At 34.0% G+C, this 23,623-nt stretch overlaps 1 protein-coding gene across 2 annotated transcripts in view; it reads right to left on the bottom strand.

Annotated features, from left to right (window-relative positions):
• The window catches only part of LOC106711415 (neurogenic locus Notch protein), a 115,601-nt gene that overhangs the window by 14,685 nt on the left and 77,293 nt on the right, over positions 1–23,623 (bottom strand). For both annotated transcript variants that reach the window (XM_045686469.1, XM_045686470.1), the window contains exons 3-8: positions 23,330–23,607; positions 18,971–19,315; positions 11,848–12,010; positions 3,913–4,106; positions 3,589–3,744; positions 3,320–3,502 (exon numbers count right to left, since the gene is read on the bottom strand). In XM_045686469.1, the coding sequence (XP_045542425.1) occupies positions 3,320–3,502; positions 3,589–3,744; positions 3,913–4,106; positions 11,848–12,010; positions 18,971–19,315; positions 23,330–23,607 (1,319 nt within the window). The remainder of the gene's footprint in view (positions 1–3,319; positions 3,503–3,588; positions 3,745–3,912; positions 4,107–11,847; positions 12,011–18,970; positions 19,316–23,329; positions 23,608–23,623) is intronic.

The following is a 23,623-nucleotide window of genomic DNA, read 5'->3' as shown; positions in this document are numbered from 1 at the left end:
TGATTTGTATAACTGCTATGGTCTATTGGACGTTTATTGCCGTTTTTACGGAATTGGTGACTGGTGCGGGTTACCACACCCAGTGCTTGAACGTTAATCGTGTGGTCTAAGTTATAAGATAGTGGCTTTTAAGATTTAAGTCTGTTAAATTACTGGCAATCAACAACACAGTCACTTATAATCTTACTAATATTATAAATGCGAATGTTTAGATGGATGGATGGATGTATGTTTGTGTTTCAGGAACGGCTCAACAGATCTTGATGAAATTTGGCACAGATGTAGAACATACTCTAGAAGAACGCATACTTATTAAGTTTTTTTTATTAATTCTGCACTGACGAAGTCGCGGGTGACAGCTAGTTTTGAATAAAGCTGTTTTGGATTATGTAGTAGATATATTAAGGATTAATATTTCTTTTCTTAATTATTTCTCTAATGAATTTTGGTAGCTTAAAGACGTAAATCAATCCTCTATTGGCTTCATATACTTTGTCCCACACATGATTATGAAACTTAAGCAAGGTCTCATTTAAGTACATATTGCGTCATTACAGGTAATATAGAGTTGTTATTACCTCTACATCTAATTATATTCTTGAGTTGTATTAACTCTGTGCATGTCCATAATCCGCTAACTGCTATAACTTGATCCGTGGTCTGAATTGTCACGATTTGGGATCAGAAGGTACAATGGAAATGACCAGCGCATGCTAATGTTACCTTTATGCGCATGCTTGAATCTTTAATACGAGTTTTAGTTATGCACGTGGCTAAATAAATTTCGCTGAACTGGAATATCTTATAAATATTATAAATGGGAATGTTTGGATGGATGGATGGATATTTGTTTGAAAGTATCTTTGCAACAACTCATCGGATCTTGATGAAATTTGGCACAAACGTAGAGCATAGCCTGGAAGAACATATAGGCAATTAAGTTTTTTTTAATTCCTAGCTGACGGAGTTGCGGGCGACAGCTAGTATGAAAATAAAAAGGATTGCTGCAGTGACGCAAAGAGGAGAAATGTATGAAATTATTGAAGAAAGGCTACTGCATATGGCTTTACTGAATTCCTATGTACAATGAATAAAAATGTAATTTAAACATCGGTTTTCGTATCAGAAATTTAAATATAAACTCGACGTCATCGGCACATAAATTATATGCATTGTACATAATATAAAACACTGAAGTAAAATAGATTAATAAATACATCTCTAGCGTTTATTCTAAAACCCGTTGCATAGAATTGCAACAAAAAGTTCGTATTCTAAACCGCTCGGGGCGTCCCACGTCTCATTTTATGGGAATGTTGTGAGACTTGGCTTTGAAATGGAAAAAAATGTTGGTCTGTAATCAAGGCAGATTTATGGAGTTGCTACAACTGATCCCAATATAATGCAATCAAGTATAGTGAAGTGACTGCTTAGTACTTTATCTTAAAAGATAATTTTATAGTAATTCTGATTTTCAAAACTTTACCGATAAATAAGTGAAGGAATAAATTAGGTGTCATTTTATTTTCCACAAAAATATTAACGATATCATAATTACGAACTTTCGTATACAATTTAAAGTTACCACGAGATGAAATTATGCAAATTCTGGCACCCATCGTTATGTGTCACCGTGAAATTAAGTTACAAAGATTGTTTCCGTTACAGCAGCTGTACCTTAAATTGTCGATGTCGACAACCAATAAAACGGTCGCTATTAAATTACCGTCCGTTGCCAAGTCGGGCCAGTGGCAGAAAAAACCGGGTGCAAAGTACTAGTCGACATATTTTATTGTTGTAAAAAAAAAAGTATCGTAATAACGCGTTTGCCCTTATTAGTGCACCGGCAGGACGGGTCCGCGCGCACTCGTGCATGATACGAGTGATATGCGAGCAAAACGAAACGTCGCCTTTTATAACTAAACGCATCTCGAGAGAAGGGCTGTTTAATTTAACCGGGTTGCAAGTCACTCGCGCCTAGTATGATCCAACTAAATTGAAGAGTTATAGATTCTTGAGGCATTGTATAAGAAAAAGGTCTTCGTAATTTATACGGATAGTAATGTGGGAGAGGGGTAAGGCAGGTCGTTCCAATGAGTGGTCTCGTCCACATCAACGCGTTCGCTGACATCTTTTGTACATATGACAATGTGATGGGGTATTCATAACGCATGAACCTTCGACGGGACTAAATATCACTTGTTCGAGAGAGGGCATTGAATTATACATGATCATATTTCAAAATCGCGAATATGTACTAACAAGAACATAGAAAGGAGCTTTCGCTGTATTTTGTTTAAACTTAAATAATTTAAGATGCAATTTACTTAATAAAATTTATCTTAATTTTCCATCTTTTTAAAGAGCCCTAGATCTAAATAACAAGATGTAGTTTTAGGTCAAGCAATATAGGAGATACTAAGGTAGGTGTTATCATTGGATAATGGTGTGGGAAGCAACATTACGAATCTTGGTGTTAACGTAAAAGTGATTTGAATTACAAATTACGAGCAAATTATTTTGATTCAAATTTGGATAAGGGATAAAAGATTGAAAGGGAAACATAGAATCTAGATTTTTATTTTTAGCTAAATAAGATTCAAATTGCTTATTTAATAGCTTCAGATACATAGCGGTGGCGAAAAGATCTAGACATGCAAATAGATCATTATCCAATCAGTAAATTCGCACAATTTTTAAAGAGGGAAAAGTAACCTTAATCTAATAGAATTAAAGATGCATTTGCATTGTTTATTATAAACGGTAACGTTTCCTCGTCAACACAATGCGCGGTTTCTCTCCGCCTCATGGGAATTCGCTCAGAGTTGAACGACTCGCCTAAATAAAACATAACTTGACGTAATTGTTTATTGTGTTTCGATACCGTAGAGGATATATATTTTAAGAGAATCATTTTTTAATTAACATATGACGCTATTTGATCCTAATATATCTATCTCTTTCCTGCTACGTCTCACTCCAATGGTAATGACAATCATCAGTCGGTCATCACGCTGTCGACTGGAACAAATTGTCCTAGGTGGCCCATGTTTACCGTAACACGGAAGTATTTCAATGCTGTTAAGGTACTTGAAGATTACACATGCCATCTTTGTAACGTTTCCGCAATATTGAGGTTAAGAAAACTAGAATATGTACTCCTAGTAGTGAAATTTATTTACTAGTTCCGTTGATAAAATACATTTGTGAGTGATTTTGACAACAATGTGATGTTAAATACTTTCAATACTTAGGTACCAGGCATGCAGATAGTTGTAGTAGTTACACAATACTAAGTAGTTGAAACAGTAGCACTTACCAGGCATGCAGACGCAGCGGAAGGTTCCCGGGTCGTCAAGACAGGAGCCATCATTCCTGCAGGGGTGACTCTCGCACTCGTTGACGTTGGTTTCACACCGCGGCCCCGTGAACCCAACCGAGCAGTTACACGCGAAGGACCCCGGCGTGTTGACACAAGTACCATCGTGCTCGCATGGAGAACCTGAAAGAGTTTTTATGTGTTTTGATGACGTCATAAAGAAGAGGAACATAATTTTGTGGTCTAAAACGAAAGAGTTTGTATATTACCTTGTTCACATTCGTCGATGTCTTCAGAGCAATCGAGACCTTTGTAGCCGGATGCGCAGGAGCACGTGTAAGATCCGTTGATAGGACTCGTGTCGCAGATAGCGTCAGCGTGGCAAGGGTTGGAGGTGCACGCGTCGTCCAAATGACAGAGGAGACCTGGAGAAACATAGATGTAAGAAGACAACGCACATGGCTATATTACGAAAAGACTTAAAACAATATATTTAATGTAATTAGTTCTCACCCAAATTAAATTAAGTCAACATCAAATATTTAACATCTAAGATAATATAGATACTTCTAAAGTGTATGACGTCAACTTACCAGTCTTCCCTGGCGTACATTTGCAATAAAATGCACCAACTCTGTCAATACACGTGGCACCATTGAAACATGCGGCGCCGGCGCAGTCGTCGATGTTCACAGAGCACTCAGGTCCGGTCCATCCGTTGACACAGATGCAGGAGAATCCGCCCACAGAGTTGGTACAGGTCGCGCCGTTTTGACACACCAGGGGCCTAGAAACAAGATATTATTAAAAGAAAAAGTCGATTAACGGTAAGCAACGCATCTGCAATGTCTATGGGCGGCGATCGCTTCGCTTTTGAGGCGTATTCAGGTGGCCGTTTGCCGCCTTATGATAACCAAAAAAAGTAAAAAAAGGATCTCTAATTAACATCAAAAGGATAAAAATTTGGGACGTGCATTACTCTTGGTCTGAATTTAAATTCCTTGCAAAATTTTAAGGTTACATTAAAGTTGCAGTATTCCTGTGTGCGGACACTGTGAAATTTGAAGGAGAAATTAACAAAAAAGTCGGACAGGCTTCTTCAGTGCGTAAGGCGGTTGCTTTCAAGTTTTTAACATCACTTATTAGCGAGTTAGTTATTTTTTCTCAAAAATGTTCTCCGTCGTACATCTCATGAGTTTCGAGAATTTTCCATGCACTGCTTTGTAATCATGAAATTATTTGATATTATTTTTTTTTTGTTCTTTTTGTAATTATAAGACATTAAATATTAAACATGACTCGTAAGTCATTCGATTTTTATACAAGATTTTAAGTCATAAGAAACATTAACACGAAAAATCAATAAACAAGAACCTAATCTCAAAAAAGACGAATAAAAAAATGCAGTTCTAAATTAAGCTCTACTGAGTCATAGAACAAATGTATGTATGGCAAATAGTAAATAAAGCAAATTAAACAAAACAAAACACAATAAGGAAAAAGGTCAATGGCTAAGATAAGATTTCGTAGCGTTGTTTCGCAATAGTAAGTACAGGGCGGGCGCGGCGCGTGCGCCTGCGCAGTGCATACTCTATCAGATCCGACACGGACCGATATTACCAAATTGGGCGTGGCAATCTTATTAATAGTACACACAATTTATTTAAATCTGTCAAGTTATTTAGAAATACTTTGTGAACTTAAATTTCCCTTCTATTGTACATTTAAATTATAAATCAGAATAATGTTCATTTAATTATTGAAAATCGATTTCACTGAAGTTAATTATGCTTTGGGAAGGTATGATTTTCGTATTATTATGATTTAAGACAATTTTAAATAGGCACGATCTAAACCTAACCTCATTTGCTAATAAAGCACACGTGACCACCTGCATTACGAGTATAATAAATATGTAACAACTTCAAAGAAGTTGTAAATCAAATCTCGACTCAAAGCACAAACTTAAGTTGAAAGAGTAAACTTGTCACAAGCGTTCAGCGATTCTCAAAGATATTTTTTTTTTGTAAAACACGAAATTTCTAACGGACTATCGTAGCGTAGATTAGCTTTTTTATTTGAATTGAATGTAAACTTGTAAGCAGATTTTGCATATGCAAATACATTGCTTGGAACTAAAGATGGATAACTGGATAACTGCCGCGTTCAGAGTAATTTAATGGTTACTTACGAAGTCATGTAATATAATAGAACACTAACTCTCAATGTCCATCAAACGTTCAATAACTAAGGTGGTCAATAAAAAAATATGAAAATTAGGTGTTAAAATAACATCAAATCGCTATCGCTTATAACTTGAAATGTAAAGTTCTGGAACGCAATTTAATATTCGGAATAAGCTCTTCGGGCGTAAATCTCGATTGAGTACTAATAAATTGTCGACTTTTTAACCCCATTGACTCGGGTCGTGTAAAACCCCTTATAAAACATCTGTGTTACTCTAGGGATTACTTTAAACTTGTCAACGTATAAATCATAAGTATTTCTATCTCCCAAATTATACAAGTATATTGTAATTACTGAGTTTCTTGAATTATTTACTACTAGCTGTCGACCGCGACTCCTTCCGCGCGGAATTGAAAAAAAAACTTAATTAGTAGCCTAAGTATTCTTTCAGACTATATTCTATATCGGTGCTAAATTTCATCCAGATACGTTGAGTCGTTCTAGAGATACCTTCTAACCAACATCCATACATCCATCCAGATTTAATGTATTACTTCGCATATTTCCATTTCCTACCAATAAGCACTATTCTGTGTGATGTAAAAAAAAGTTAAGATCGGTAAAATATATAATTTTGTAGTAATTTAACAAATTATGAGCCTAAAATCATCACATTATGCTAAGATAATATAATTTTATTTTAAGAAAAGCTCTTTTAATCTCTTTATTTAATAACAGATTACTTATTCGAATGTATTATAAATGAAACTTGAATACGATACATTTAATTACAAAACCTCGTTACGTTCCGTTAAGATTTCGCAAGAGTCGCTTATTTTGGTTAGTATAAAGCAAATGTTATGAAATCGAGATGCCGCGAATCAAGATGGCGGACCTTCGAATCTGGAACATCGGAGAATAGTAGCGAACGATTTATTACACCTTAAGGATATATTAAATATAACCACGATATTGTGGAACGATCCCATGATTATGTTTATAGTTATGGGTAATAAATCATATAATATTTCGTCATTATTACTAACATAGACAAGATAGTTCGACAAAAAATGGCTCTTATAAGTATGAGGTAAGCTATGACTATTATAAGGAGTATCCTTATTATTATAACGTTACTAACTTTTGCTGGCAACTCCGTTCGCGTGAAATTAAAATAAAACATGATAAGTAGATGTGTTCTTCCAGGCTATGTTCTACATCTGTGCCAAATTTCATCAATATCCAATAAGTTGTTCCGGAGATACCTTCAAACACACATCCATCCATACATCTAAACTTTCGCATTTATAATATTAGTAAGAAGTAAGTTAAGATTGATTTTAAAATAGATGAGGTTCTAAATTTTTCTGTATGTTTTATGAAACTTTAATTTTTTTGAATATTTCATCGTAAATCTCTAAAGACCTATGATCTCTAAAGGTAAGAATAGACAATGACAGAAATTGCGAAATTAATGTCGGTACCTTAGGCGTCGCCAGGGGGAAGAGGGGGGCAATAGATGGCAGCTGTTTAATATTTTGTTCAGAATTTGTATTTAAACCTTGTTAAAATATAAAACTTTAAGATATTATCTTAAAGTAGAAAAGTGTATTTTTTAAGAATATAACAGCAACATTTACCGAATGAGTACCCCGATTATTAATTCTTAATACAGTTAACTTCCGGTGCGTTATTGTTAAATGGCGAGAGGCAATTTTGTGCTGTAAATTTATGAGGGTTAATTGGGACACGAAAATCTTGCAGATAGTTCAAGCTTCAATGTTTCGTGGAAGTTAATTTATCATGTTACATTTTTTAAATTGCATGTCTGAGATGGGATTCTGTTATCTGAGTCGCTTATTTCTTATGTTTATCCGAATGAGAGACTTCATAATAAGTAAAGGTATTTAGAACCGACATACAGTTACAACTGGTATCAAAGTGATGGTAGAATTAGGAATAAAATGTCGGAAATATGTTATTGATATCTTTCAATGGACCATTAATAAAGTTTGTTTATCACCATAAATATTACAGTGGTTCTCAACTTCCTGAGACACTCATACACAAACATACATTCCCTCTCATTCTCAGAACAGATAATACAATTTCGTATGAGTGTTGACAGTGGAAGTCTACTATTATCTTTGTTATGAAGCGTTGCAACTATCAGTTAGAATCAAGATGGCGGTATCTTTGTATAATTTGTAACTAACACAGCACAGTATGTATATTCAATTTGGCGATTATCAAGCGAGCATTAATCACTCGGTGGAATCGATATCAGTAATCGATGTTCTCGTTTCGCGGCCGCAACTTGTTAGAGGCCAGTATCCGATTGAAGTTTCATGTTCCTGTTAACTTTCCCGCGTAGCCGAGGGAGCTTGTTTCTGATCTCTAGATTAATGGTGGATTGCTTTACGGTATATTATTTTATTGATTACACTTAGAAGCTCTTAGACTACTAGTGTATACTAAAATACTAGAATTAATGCTAATTTACACTATAGTGTAAGAGAAGTGGATTGAAATCAACAAAGCATTTATTCATAAGCTATGTTACTATTGTTTTTGATATGTTTTGTGACTTATTTGTCGGCACAAAACCTAATGGAATGTCGGTAACAATACAGTGTAAACGTGTCCTAACCACTTAAAAGAACAAAATCATTAAATGACGGTCGGTATAAAAAGGCCCAATGCCAACACGTTATAAATCTCACTCGTAATTGGCCCAAATTTTTCACAATTAGACGCAATTACACACGCGTTCATATCATCGCTGTAAGGCGAAACATTCTATGCGCCATTTTAGGGATGTGAGAAATTTTTTAAAAATTATAAAAGCCGAAATATTTTCAAACTAAAATTTAACTAATATTGTTTTAGTCATTTTGACTTAAATTAAACTTAGATAGCGTAAAGTTAAGTCTCCAAAATATACCGAGAAGATGATAACTAACATTTTATCTACAAAATTGTTCTTATCTTTACTTAAATCTTTAATTCATCAAAATAAGCATATTTTTATCGTAGTCACGATTTTAAAGTTATTATTAAGTTTTCTTTAAATTGACGTACTGTTTTTCCCCCAGTTATATTTTGATTTTCGAAGATCATCAAATCAAGGATCTTAAAGGAATAAAACGAACAAAAAATGACGATCAGTGTTTTTTTTAACTACTATGGCTCTTATTTCTTTTACATAAAATCTTTTACACACTGAAAATTGCAAAGATCTTGGGACATACTTAGGAATAAAAAAAAATCTGAAGTCCTAGTTAATCTTTAGTCAATAAAATCAAAATTTAACTTCACAATTGAGATAAGAGAATTAGAGTTCAAATTGTCAGGATAAGAATCAATAATGTACATGAAAAACGATGCATGTTTATTCATTAAATTGTCTTAAAACGCAATGGAAGCCAGGCCTATTAATTAGCTTAATGGATTCATATGTGTAAGAGGGTCGTTATTTAAAAAGAAACTTCGATTTATCTTGAATACCATAGTTTAACGGGAGTGAAAACCCGGTGGCTGATGAAAGTATAATGTAAATAAATATCTAATAAATTCAGTCTACTAGATAAGGTCTCACATCATTGTGATTACGAGTTAAGTTAAACTTTCACGTTATTTGTATCTATCAGGATGGACAGAGGTATTTCAAAACCGTATTTAGAAAGAATCTGACGAATAAATATACCGAAATAATTAGGGCACATCTTCATGTAATTCAATTACATTGAAACTTCCTTTGTCGGTTTTCACTTGATGCATAGAAACTTCCCATTTATAAAATTATGGCTCATTTTGTTATAAAAAAAGCTATGATGCCCTCTTACCACTTACGACTCAATGGAGACTAGAGTAATGCACCGAATAAAAACACAACGTCTTGAGACGTAACCCGATATCAAGCACGCATTTATCTGTTTCGTTTCACAAGCCAAGCCCGGATTGTATGACGCTCTCCCATGATGTAAAACAGCATTCAAATATCAACTCTAACCCGTAAGAATAGAGATGATATTCGAAAAAAATTCTTCCGTAAAACATGTAAAATAAGTCGAACCACAAAGCGGTTAAGCGTGTAGTGCTCGACTTGCATTAAAGTAGATTGCACATTGAACTTTATCACTGATGTAATAAAATCTATAATCGTTTATAGATGCGATACAATTTAGTGATTATGGTGAGTTTTGAACCCATCTGCAGCGGGTGGACCCGCCGAAATATTAATAAGACATAAAGGATTTCAAATAAAGGACAAAAACAAGCAAATCTCTTTCGGTACTGTCTCTTGAAAGGCAGTTCTTTTTTCTTCTCTTTTTGAAGACTTCTTCTTAGTGGTCAAAGTTCTCTCGTGAAATTCATATACTACTCGTACTTACTGAATATAGTTATTAAGAATTAATTATAAAATATTACAATTAAAGAACTATGTTGTAGAAATAATAATTTCTCTTAATGCAGCAAAATTACAACATTATTCAAATAACTTAAAAGGCTTCTTATCAATAAAAGTATCTCCGGGAAGTGCGAAACCTTTTGATTTTGTACAGAAACGATGAATTTTTTGAAAATGGCTTCGTTATGGAGATGAAATTTATTTTTTCGATTGCAATGTTATCTTACTAATATTATAAATTTTCGAATGTTTGGATTGATGTTTGTTACAAGGTATCTCCAGAAATCAACGGATGTCGATGAAATTCGACATAAATGTAGAACATACTCTGGCAGAATATGTACATTGGCTACTAATTACTTTCTTTTGGAGTTTGTTAAGTAAGATATCTTACTAATATTATAAATTCGAATGTTTAGATGGATAGATGGATGTGTCTTTGAAGGTATCTCCGGAACGGTTCAATGGATCTTGATGAAATTTAGCACAGATGTAGAACATACTCTGGAAGAACACATAGGCTACTCATTAAGTTTTTTTTTTAATTCCGCGCGGACGGAGTCGCGGGCGAGAGTTAGTATGTAATAAAACCGATACAAAAAACCGTTAACTATTACTTAAGTCAAGGGGTCAGTGACTTATCAAAGGGTTATTATCTAATTGTCACTTAATACTACGCTCAATAGAAGATTAACTAATTGTAGGATATCATTACATGATTAGACAACTCTTTAAGTTGTCAATTTTTTATACACATCAATGTATTGAATAGATTTACAATTTATCTTCTGCATCTTTGTAATTAAGTGATACGCGAAAATATACTTTATCACTTTAAGATAAGCGTTATAAATAATCACATTGATAGAAGAAATTATGTTGTTTTTCGATCTGCAATTTACTCATATCTTTGACACTCGAAAAAGTACGATTTAACTTGAAATATAACTTTATCTTAATTGAATAAGGTTCATATTTGTATAGCAATTCGAAGTAATAAGTCAAAGTCAATTACGCAGACTGGAGAAGGATATGTTTTAAATTGATACAGTATACATAACTGTATTAAAATGGTCGTGTGAGAGTTAGGTCGTAATGTAGCATGCAATGGACGTTGAACATTTCAACACATTACAAAGTTTAATAGCCATGCCGCTGACAAAATTAACTTAAAGCTTTCACATGCGTCACTTGATTTCCGTTCTCGAGACTGATTACATTACTCATGATGTGAAAACAAACGGACAAATGTTAATTATTGTGTTTGTTTACGATTTAAAACTGTCAACTTTTTTTTTTCAATGCAAAATATGGCATTGTTTTGAACGAAGTAAAGAGGTTTAAAATGCTGCTTTCAATATACGAGTATAAGTTACAATTTATAACGATAAAAGATATCAGAGTTCTTTCATAACTATAAGTCTACTGCGGGTTATTTTGTGTAAAGAAACAATTTACGTGAGTACATTGGCGTTTTGAAACAAAGATTCCCTTGTTGTCTAGTAAAGAATTACCAGTGAACCAATTAACACTGTAGCTTTCTATTTGTTTTCTACAGATCGGACGTATTGCAACAGTTTAGAGGGTTATGCATCATAAAGTGTCAAAGAAAAATTTCTATAAAAGAACGTCTAAACTAATCATCTACACGTAAAAATGAAATTGGAGTGACTGCATGTAACATAGAAATTTTTATTTTTCTCTGTTTGTCTGTCCGCTAATAGTTTGTCCCTAATATTGCTACCACTTTACCTATATTGTAATTTATTTAGCTAAATTAATGACACATCAATTGACACTATTTTCTTGAAGGCCATACACGACCTCTGGAGGCGGTGGTCCGTCGGTTTACTGTCGCCGCTAAAATTGCCTGTACGACGACTGTTTAAATTAGTTCGTGTACGTCCGCCATAACTTCACTTAGACTCACCTTAAAGCACATTCATCTACATCGGTCTCACAGAGGGAGCCGGTGAAAGTGGGAGGACACTCGCACGTGTAGGAGTTGAGTCCGTCGATACATGTCGCGCCGTTCTGACACAAGTTGCCGGGGCAGTCGTCGATGTCTATCTCGCAGTTCTGACCGCGGAAACCTGTAATAAAGGAAATTATATTAACTTAAGATAAAGTATAACTGTTTTCAAATGTCTTGACGGCTCATAACTTAACGGGAGACGCTGCGCGGAACACAATATTACGTGTGTTGTGACGTAGCAGGATGCAGGGTACACCAAGAAAGTCACAATTTTAAAGAATACAGACAAACTTTTAGTTTCTTCCGTTGGATGATCTGTTATATTTTTGTCCCGTCTCTTTCTTTTTTCATTATACTATTAACAATCAGTGCTAGGAATCCATCTCATAATAGCCACAGAAGTTAAGAGGCAGTGGTTGTCGCATAACATTGACAGACTTTGCTTGTTCTCTACCCTTTAATATGGTTACTAAACTAGTCTACAGCCATTTACCACTACAGTATCTAATTGCTGTTCGAAACTGCTGAGTGGTTGAAGTACAGAGGGCGATAGTGTACCGATTAGCAAGTCTGCAATCTCATTACCTCCATTAGGCGAGCGTTCCCACGCGGGCCACATGTGCGCTGTTTATGAGATGTGAAAAAATTTAACGGCCGCCTGACTTTAAATCCATCGACGCATGTTTTTTCATACGCCGCGTACTACGTAAGTTAAATCAGATGCGAGCGAAATTAACTTGCATTTTTAGAATTTTTGTAATTTATTTTTAAATATGTTAAATATAGTATGTTATTTTTATACTTTTTCGTTCTTGGTTATAATTAACTCTTAAATAAGGATGATTATATACAGTGCGTTGATAGAAGCAATGTCTTTTTAATCAGTTTTTTTTAAATAAAAATGTAGAAAAAAAATAGCATGAATTTAAAAGCCAGTTATACTCGTATATGACTATGGAGCAAGTTTTATCACACGACTTGTCAACCACTTTCACTAATATACATTTGGATACAAGTGAAGGGTAACTTCCGAAAACGTTAAATTATACGCACACAAAATAAGTGATATGAGAGATTAAATACGCGTACAAAAATTTAATAAATATGCTTTCAAGTCTTCTAACAGATTAATATTACCTACGCCTGTGAAAATAAATTATCAAAAACCGATGAAAATACAAAAATTTAAATTTACATAGGAAGGAATGTTAATTTCCACTTAGAATTTAAGTACCCGATAAAATTAAATCTACTACTTTAATCCGCTAGTCTTTTTCATCTCATTTAATTCAATTAAAAAAGCGATCTAACAACCAATTACATAGTTATATTATGTAGTATATTGAACCGTTACAATAGATTTAATTCAGTGTGATCCCCACCTCTGACCCGCGGCTACCGGCGCTTTGACATCTCGATATTACATTGACCTTAAGGTCTGAAACAAATTTATTATAGAATACGCTTTTGTGCGACGTTATCTCATACGAATTAATCATAAGATATTTATTAGCTTAATTCCTTCAAGTACGCTAATAACTTAGAAAGTGGAGAAGAATTAATATTAGGTACATAATTCAATTTTGTTACGATCGCAAACCAATGACGTCATAATTTGTGATTTATTCGTATTTAAAAATTCTTATGGTAGTTGCTGACTATATACCGAATTAATTAGTACACTAACGCCATCTACGTTCAAAGAAACATAAAATGGAACTAATGCGATGGCAATCTCTTTCTGCCATATGTCTTTGTGATGTTTTTAGTCCTTACCAAATTTTATTTAAAGCTAACTTCTTTGTTTATTGTGATAAACTTAGCTTTTGTAAGAAAAGAAATTTTTACGTTGCTATATTTTGGTCGAGTGTAAAAATGCTTTTCAAATTGAACTGCCCTCGAGCTGTTGAAATGAAAATTGTCTTTAACATATCACGGCACGGTGTGAGAGGTTGTGTCCGACGCCTTTCCCATAAGTGTGAGTAAACAATTACTGTACGGAAGCCGTTTCACATCTATTTTGGGAATTTTGTAACACATGTACAATGAATAACTTTTGACAGCACATGTTGATCGTTCGATTTGATGTCGTATCTTCGAACGAGTATATTTTTGCAACTATAGAGGTTAATGACATTATGGAAGCGTGAGAATTAGCAAATAATAAATTAATTTGATGGTATTTTGAACTGGATTCTCGGGAAAGGATCGTTATCATCAGCTCACTATACGTCCCCACCGAGAAGCTTGGAGCCTACCCTAAGATAGCGGTGACTAGGTCATAGTCAATCACACTGGTCCAGTGCAGGTTGGTTGACTTCACTTAGTGGGCCTAGCACGAATATTTGTAACAATCGCGGTCCTATCGTTTCCAAAAAAAATGTATTAACATTTGTAAATCGGGCGTAAAGTACAGTAAAATCTCATACTAATTTGGACATAATTCATGATGACGATACAAAGGCACTTGTTGTTAATATTCGTGCTAGGCCCGTTGATGTGTGCGATGTTTTCCTTCATCTAAAGAATTCTGTAACCTTCTATATCTTAGTTTATAATTAATATGGTGTCATATGTAACAATAAGGAATGTAACTGTTTACGAGAATCGGAAAGACAAAAAACTTAGAAATCGGATAAGTGTAAAACAACTATACCTTAAATCCGAAGGAATTTGACTATTTAACACTAATCTATATATATATCTATATATATAAAAGAAAGTCGTGTTAGTTACACCATTTATAACTCAAGAACGGCTGAATCGATTTGACTGAAAATTGGTGGGCAGATAGCTTAGAACCAGGAAACGGACATAGGATAATTTTTACCCCGTTTTCTATTTTTTATTCCGCGCGGACGGAGTCGCGGGTAAAAGCTAGTATATATATAAAAGAAAGTCGTGTTAGTTACACTATTTATAACTCAAGAACGGCTGAATCGATTTGACTGAAAATTGGTGGGCAAGTAGCTTAGAACCAGGAAACGGACATAGGATAATTTTTACCCCGTTTTCTATTTTTTATTCCGCGCGGACGGAGTCGCGGGGAAAAGCTAGTAAATAATAGATTTGAAACTAATACAGTAATTTTTTTATTTTTTTGATCGATCGACAATCTGCTTTATTCTGTGTCACGCCTATTCCCACATGTAAGCAGTGATGACGTCACCTTCAATAGGAATACCATTTGAAGAGGGAGCTTAGTCGGCTGATAAATATGAGTGTTCCCTTCGCGCTGTTGAAATACGGACCAATTAATTCTGACGGCTTAATTACCAAGCATCACTTAACAGCGACCAAATTGTTATAAAGAAGCAGGAATGTTTTTATATTAGTAAAGGCGAAAGTTTCAACGTAACTTGAGAATAAATGAACGGATCTAGATTAAATTAAGAATACATGAATAATTTCAATCTCTGAGAAAATCTGTTCACGAAATTGTAATGTAAATTAGGCGAAGAAATCAAAATGACATCAAAAATATATTCGAATATTGATCGACCCATTGATCTGTTATGAAGAAAGCTGTGCTCTAAACATGACCTGTTCACAAAGTATTCTGCAATACCTCACTCCCATTCCGTAAGAGCAATGGAGCTAATGAACACTAGATTTGCAACTACTGAGAACTACATGTGACGTAAGAAAAGTATTCTAAACTACAATATTAATAAGAACTAAAACTAAAAGTTCAAAACTGCGAAGCTTTCTCAATCTAATGGCTACTAAGATTTGATATTGCAAGTTACACCTTATTGAGTGGTATTAGAATTTATATTTGCGTAAACAATTCAGGAGAGATGAGATTGTTAAGCAAAACTCATTGATAGCGCCTCCAGTTAAATGTAATAGAGGTCATTTTACAATTTCCGGCACGAAAGAAGACGTAATGTAGACAATGTAACAAACGTGCAATGAATTTTGCACATACTGGCCTTGTTTTTAAGATTCATTTTTGCTAAAACCTCAGATTTACTGGCATATTTGTAGTGTGAGAATTACACGGTTAATGAATTTAATGAAGATTTTTTTCTTACGCTGTCAAGAAAATAGATTACAACATTTTGATATCATATAAATAGGTACTATTTACAATTAAAACATTATACGATAGCCCGGTTTCTGATTTACATACATACCTATAACATCTTTTAATCTTTTTCTAAACAAAATTTTTATGATTATATATTAACTAGCTGTCGCCCTGGACTCCGTACGCGCGGAATTAAAAAAACGTAATAAGTATCAAGTTTTTTTTTATTCCGCTCGGACGGAGTCACGGGCGACAACTAGTTTTAAATACAAGCAATTATTTCATCCTTTACCACAAATATAAAACTAGTTATACAAGTTTGCTTGTCAATACAAAAACTTGCACGTGAAGCTATAAAGTTACTAGACTGTTTACGTCCAGTTTCGTTAACTGGTATAAACTATTTGAGTATTCACAATATAGTGGTTAATGTGAACGGTGCTTTACAAGTCGTGGTCGCCTCGGGCACCATCAGGTCAAAGACTAAATATCTATCAGACATGCAATGTACAAATTGTTTCTTTTCTATTCTGTCTAACTGTGAGTCTGTTTAAATTGTTTTTGATTAAGGTAATGATTAAGGAAAGTTAAAACGCGTGTTTATCTATCGTTAACAACACGAAAAAGATTTTGTTTTTAATATAATGGACATTTCGAAGTACTTCGGGCTTTAAACCTCATGCAATGTTACAAATAAAACGGTAATGATTTTCAAAAACTGTTACTTTAAAATATCCTGAAAATAATTTCGTTTAAATTTAAAATCGATTTCGCTAATCTATTATCTTAAAAAGTGTGTTGTAAAATGATAAACGTAACTCCAATCTGTCTATCGGATTGTTCATTTACATAACGTTTAGGATAATGTATTAAACAAAAAATAAATGTTGATTTACAAGTTTTTTCAAGAACGAAAACATTAATTATCAATAATTTGTTTGTAATCAAATCAAGGTTTTTAAATGGATAACAAAATTGGTAAAATTTGGCATCACTTACGCAGATACTAAATAAGAACAAAATTATTATTAAAGAAACGAACGAATTATTTCCAGGAAAATGCAGATATTACAAAGTTTTTGTACAATTATTTAGACAATGAAAACTGTTAACAAAACTTGTATCAGCATAATATTAAAGAAATGGTCACATTTAGATAAAATCGCGATGATCGAGCAAAAGGCGACGTAGCAACGGTCACAGGTCAGAAGCAAATCGACGACAGATTCAGAAATAATTGGCAATCGACTCGCCACTATCTATTCTGTGATCTAAACGTGAACGAAACGAGAGAAACTATAAAAGCTTCGGAAATTATAAAGTATGTTTACAATTAGAAATACGTTCAATTGTGAACACGAATTCTATTTTACGCAGATAAATTTTACAATATATCGTACAATACCGATGATTTTAATTTATATCATACTAATATTATAAATGTGAAAGTTTGGATGGATGGATGGATATTTATTAGAAGGTATCTCCAGAACTACTCAACAGATTTTGATAAAATATAGTCTAGAACTGGAAGAATACATAGGATTCTAATTAATTTTTCTTTGATTCCGCACAGACGGAGTTGCGGGCGAAAGCTATCGAAAAATATTTTGCGTATATTTTTTCTCTCTCTTACCTTTAATAAAATCAAATCGATCATAATTCAATGTAATGTAATGATTATCGTCAATGGAACGTCTGAATTCAACACCTGTTGATATCAACAACTTATTTCCACTTACGAATGTATCGGTACATTGATTTATTTGATAGGTTTACGTCATACGATTATGAACCGGACTTTAATGGAGCTCTGATAACAAAATGATGTAGAAATTATTTGATTATTTATACAAGCTTTGTCTAAAATCTACGTAGATTGTTCTAGATTGCTTGGATGGTTGTATGCAACAGTACTAATTAGAAGAGAAAAGTATTCCGCGGTAAGTACACATTACTCCAGATACAACTGTTTTTTATTAAAATTCTACGAATCCGAGTTAGCTTTGTTACACAACAGGACAGTAAGGTATTTGCAACAGTAAGCGATGACACAATCGTATAGCGCAGTTTAAATGAATATATTTAACTCGGAAAATTGAACGTTCAAACGATTACTGGAACAAGTACACGAAGTTACCTTTAAGAAGCAGGGCTGTACTTGAGCAATATACCAATATAGAGATGTGACCATGTAGGGAAAATTGCCGACCATTTAAATCGACCCAAACTGTTTTACTTTCAAATTCAACGGACTGTATTTTTTCGTAGATTACAAATTGGCTCATTGGAAGTGTGGCACCAATAAAACGTTTCATATTAATTAGAAATAAATGATTTAAAAGATAAGCATTTTAAAAGCTTAAATTAGTTTAAATTGCAGTTTAAAATACATCGATTATATTTCCACAGAATGACGTAATATGCGGCAACATTTCACATGTTTGTTTAAAAAAAAGCTACAAAGTCCGTGCATTATGAGTGAAAGAAGTGGCGTCGTCTTAGCTTATTTGGTCCTTCATCGTGATGAGTCTTTCTTAGTCGAGTCATTATCATACAATACTTCCGAAGATGCCATTACAGTACCCGGATAATGGGTACGATTCCTTGTCTCCAGATTTGGAGGTAAACCACCCAAATGTTTAAAGTAAATTATACGTTCATTACTAAATTTGGTAAAGAAAATGTTAATCACATGCTCGTTATCGTTTATGATAAGTGTTATGCTTTGTTAAATATGGCAAATGTTTCCAAACTGAAAACAGTCGGTATTTATAAACTACTCGTATTTGCCGACTTAATTTGTTGTTGAAACTATGTTCTATATTTGTGGCAAATTTCAATAAGATGTTTTGAACCGTTGCAGAATTATTGAGTAAATATGTGAATCAAACGGGATACTGGAGCCGTACACATTTCATTTAAGACCATCGTACAACCTGCCGGGTCTTCCGTAGACCCTTGGTCACCTAAACCACTTTGGGAATAATCTAGTCCAACCTATAATTAATATATCTTCTGAATTTAAGAAACGTCAAAACTTACCAGGTGGACAATCACACTCGTATCTCAGCTGATCCAAGGGCGTGCATCTTCCACCATGCAAACAGGGAGATGGTTCACACGGGACGTACTCCGCGTCACAATCCCGGCCCGTGAACCCCGGTTCGCACACACACGTATATGATCCGTGAGTATTAAAGCATCTGCCGTGATGACAAGGTCCTGAACCACTCGAGCATTCCACCACATCGTCGATACATCGCGGGCCGGTAAAGCCGGGTGGACACGCACACGAGTAGCCCGCGGTCGTTGTATTGTCTGCAACGCAACGACCTCCATTTCTACACGGTTGGGAGGCGCAGTGATCTTCGTGTGAACATTCGGCACCTGTAAAAAAAAAAAAAACAATTACTTAAATTAAAAAAATTTATCATAATAATCACATACTTAATTTATTGATGGTATTGAGACGAGGAAAATTAAAATAAGGAGGGAAATAAAAAGACAGGCTATTAATAAGATTGGTGACGTAAGTGTTCTTTTCTTTGCGAGCTATGAAAGTGTACGCTTCATCCTCATATTTATTTACGGAAAGCCTGATTTTATAGTAGGTATACATTTATCAAAACAATTAATATTTTGGCAATTGAATTATTTCCTTAAGGATAAATCTACGGCGTCTTATATTTTTTTACTGCAGACAATAATAAATATATTAAAAAAACTGTAACGATTTAATTAAAAAAATTAAAAAAAGAGCGATGTACTTTAAATTTATTCAAATCATTTCATGGAATTAATATAAAAATAGGTTTTATTTTTGGTTTTTGCACTGCATAAAATTAAGAAATGTCAATGAATTCACATGTTAATAAGTTGAATACTTTGCACAAGTGTGACGGACAGCATCACCTCATGAAGTGTGAACAAAGATCATTAACCATGGGTTTTTCATGCCAAAAAGCTATTTCGTTATCCCTATCAATCTATTCGAAATAAAAAGAGATAGCAATATGATTTTGTACAGATATCTCCCTAGTTGAAAACTGCGAAACACAAAGAACTTCGGAATGGTATTGGACCTACAACGGTTGAAAACTGGGTGGATAACATGCTAGCAACAGAAGAAGCGTAGAATAAAGTTAGCGAATAATCCGCCTCAGTACTAAAGAAAGTATGGAGGGCTGAGCAAATGCAATGGACTCAAGGAGCTAATAAGTAAAGACTGCTCCACACCTACGAAGTACCCTGACCCCGACACTCGACGGTAGTCCCGGTTACAAATAAGTCTATAGAGAAGGATATTGTAGTCGGTATCGATACTTAGGTTAGGTGAACACTAATGAGGCATGTAGTTCCTGTGTCTGACGGTGCCCTAAGGCATTTTATCACTCTATAGAAAAAATCAATCAAATTAAGCGATCAATCCTGTTTACCACATAAAAAAATACAAATGTTGAAATTATTAAAAGGACAATAACCTTGGTTTATAATTTATAGCTTCAAACCGTTATTAATTGAAATATCACTAAAACTTTTAAATTAGGAGTCAGTTAATTGACTAGGATTGACGAGTAATAAATAAAACATCTTTTAATTACTACAGACATAGATAAAAAATCAATCTTTCTATTCTACATTTAAATAAAGACTGAGGAGAGTTGAGACACTTGTGTACGAAACATAAAACACTTGAAAAAAAAATATTCCGAAAAAAAAATCCGTCACATGTTTAATTTACAAAAAGTTAGGACGCGAACTGAATATAGCTATAAAAAATAAAATTCTAAGCCCTAGAATTATTGAATCTAGAATCTAATTTTCCGTCACATACTCCGTTTCCCAAAAGAGTTTGGTAGACAGAAAATTGTAATATATTACCTAGATACAAGTGTACAAGACTTTAGCTTTTGTAAGCTATAAGTGGTCCGATGGCGCCAAGAACCGAATTCGTAGTCAGTTTAATTGGCATGCCTGACTAACTAATCGATGTGCGCCAAACGACATGTTGGAATTCACTCTGATTGCTCCAAATAAGCTCAATTGATATGACAGTCATTTCGATTTCTATGTAACATGTCTCCGCTGACTTTAATATCGTAAATTAACATGTAATGGATATCCATTTTGTCGTATTTACCATTAAGTTGCAATCAACGATTTAATAAAAGTTTAGTCTAGGATTCGTTATAACACAAAAATAGCACATCTAATATATAAAATTCTCGTGTCACAGTTTTCGTTCCCGTACTCCTCCGAAACGGCTTGACCGATTCTCATGAAATTTTGTGAGCATATTCAGTAGGTCTGAGAATCGACCAACATCTATTTTTCATAACCCCCCCCCCATTTTTTAACTGCGCGCGGACGGAGTCGCGGGCGACAGCTAGTTTTTAAATATAAAAATGAATGATTGTAATAAATCTGCGATATCCATTTTAGATATTTAACTGAAACATTACGTGAGTAGAATTAAAAAAACGATTCACAACAGAATACGTGCAAAAAGCTTACCCGCCACGTCTTACCAAAACGGAATGAAAATGTATGCGGAAAGCGAAGGAAATTAAAATATTTGCTCAACTACGAGGCAGTAATTGCTCTTGCGCGGCTTTAAAGATGGCGTCGGTCTACGTTGAATTTTTTTATTACCTTACTTGTTTCTGTGATAGCGTGGTTATAAATAATTTAAGAATCAAAGATAGAAGTGAATTGTGTCTTTTTGTTGTATTACAAGCATTCTTTATGTTATTTCTTTTTGATTTTATAATTAAACAAGCTGTCGCCCGCGACGCCGTCCGCGCGGAATTAAATAAATAAAAACTTAATTAGTAGCTTATGTGTTTTTCCAGAAAATGTTGCTTATCTGTCTCTATGGCAAATTTTAATCCAGATCCGTTGAGCCATTCCGCAGATACCTTCTAACAAACATCCATCTTTCAATACATCCAAACATTCGCATATATAGTATCAGTAAGAAGTCGTTTGAAAGGCCTCAATTGAATGACAAATGTTTAACACACATAGAAAATATCAGAATAAGTATTTTAAATGATATTTCTGACAATTTTTCTGAATTTTAAAAATAGAAAAAATACCAACACTAACCAGTTTCACGGAAAATGATAGATGTTTTAGATAAGGTACATCTTCACTACAAACAGTGTATACGTGTCTTTTTTGTACACTTCCATGAAAAACACTTTCGGCATGACTTGTTTAAAAATTATATATATTTTTACATAACACAACATGTTGTAGTTATTAATATTTTTTTTTAAATTTTCTACTTCGTTTCTTTTGGTGTTTTAATTGATTAAAATTTTAAAACTTTTAATTTATATAACTACATATTTGAACGTAAAAAAAACTAAAGCTACAAAACTATGTTACTTAATACAAGCGCAAGCGAATTATTTAATTCTTTTGACACAAAATATTCCTTTTCGATGTAAAACTATTTAAACTCAGACCATCTTACTAATATTATAAATGCGAAAGTTTACATGGATGAATGTTAGAAGATATCTCCAGAACGGCTCTACGGATCTTGATGAAATTTGGCACAGATGTAGAACATAGTCTGGAAGAACACATAGGCTACTTATTAAGTTTTTTTCTTAATTCCGCGCCCACAGAATAGCGGGCTACAGCTAGTAATGTATATAGCGGAACAGAAAATGAAAGCTGTATTTAATTGCACAACCTTCTAATAAAACTTGTTCCTGCAATTTACTTTATTCAGTAAATAACCGTGTAACAGATATCATTAAAATTATACTTCTACAATTGATTTTAAACCTTAAAACAAAGAATTAAATTTCATAATTGCGTAAACAATTACAAAAGTTATGTAGAGCCAATGAAATATACAAGCTTTTACGTAAACGAAGCGTAGACGTTGTAGCTTATTTCTAAAGCTATTTTTCAGACCTAGCAAAACGTAAATGTAATTCACCATTTTGTGGGATAACATAGTCTCATTTCCTAACACATTCTTTAAACATATCGTAATTGATATTATCGACGACATACGAAAACATAATGTATAGAAGAGTAAAGCAATAAATCAACGCTGCACATATTTCTTTCATTTCTCATTCGAACACCTGTGTATTAATCATCTTAGTACCGGAACATAAAATCTTAATAAAATATGTCAATCAAATACAAATAAATATATATTATGTCAGTTTGTTACTTGAAATATATTAACAGAGTATTAAGATGATAGAATTTATAGGTAGGTTTTATAACATTTGCTATGATACAGTACGTCACCAATCTTATCTATGTACTGTCTTGTGTAAAATTGCGAATAAAGTTTGGATGGCACTATACTTCCTTAACTAAATGCACTATAATCTTTATGATATGATAATATAAATGTTAAAAACATACCTGTGTACCCGGGAGGACAGTCGCATTCAAAAGTGTGTAGTGACGTCAGCCGACAGGTGGCACCATTTAAACATGGTGCCGAATCGCAGGCGGCTGGCACCCGTATCTCACATAGTGATGCACTAAAACCGAGTGGACAGTCACAGGCAAAGGACGGGGGGCCGCCACCGACCCCAGGCCGGACCCTGCAGGTGCCGCCGTTCTGGCACCTGGGACTAGATTCGCTGTGGCAGGGGTTCAAATGCTGACAGAACTCGCCGGCGTAACGTGACGTACAACTGTAACAAAAGAGAA

Source organism: Papilio machaon, chromosome 3 (assembly GCF_912999745.1).
Source record: "Papilio machaon chromosome 3, ilPapMach1.1, whole genome shotgun sequence".
In the NCBI taxonomy this organism is placed as follows: Eukaryota; Metazoa; Arthropoda; class Insecta; order Lepidoptera; family Papilionidae; genus Papilio; species Papilio machaon.
Note: the sequence above shows the minus strand (reverse complement) of the source record. Positions and strands in the feature narration are given on the sequence as shown.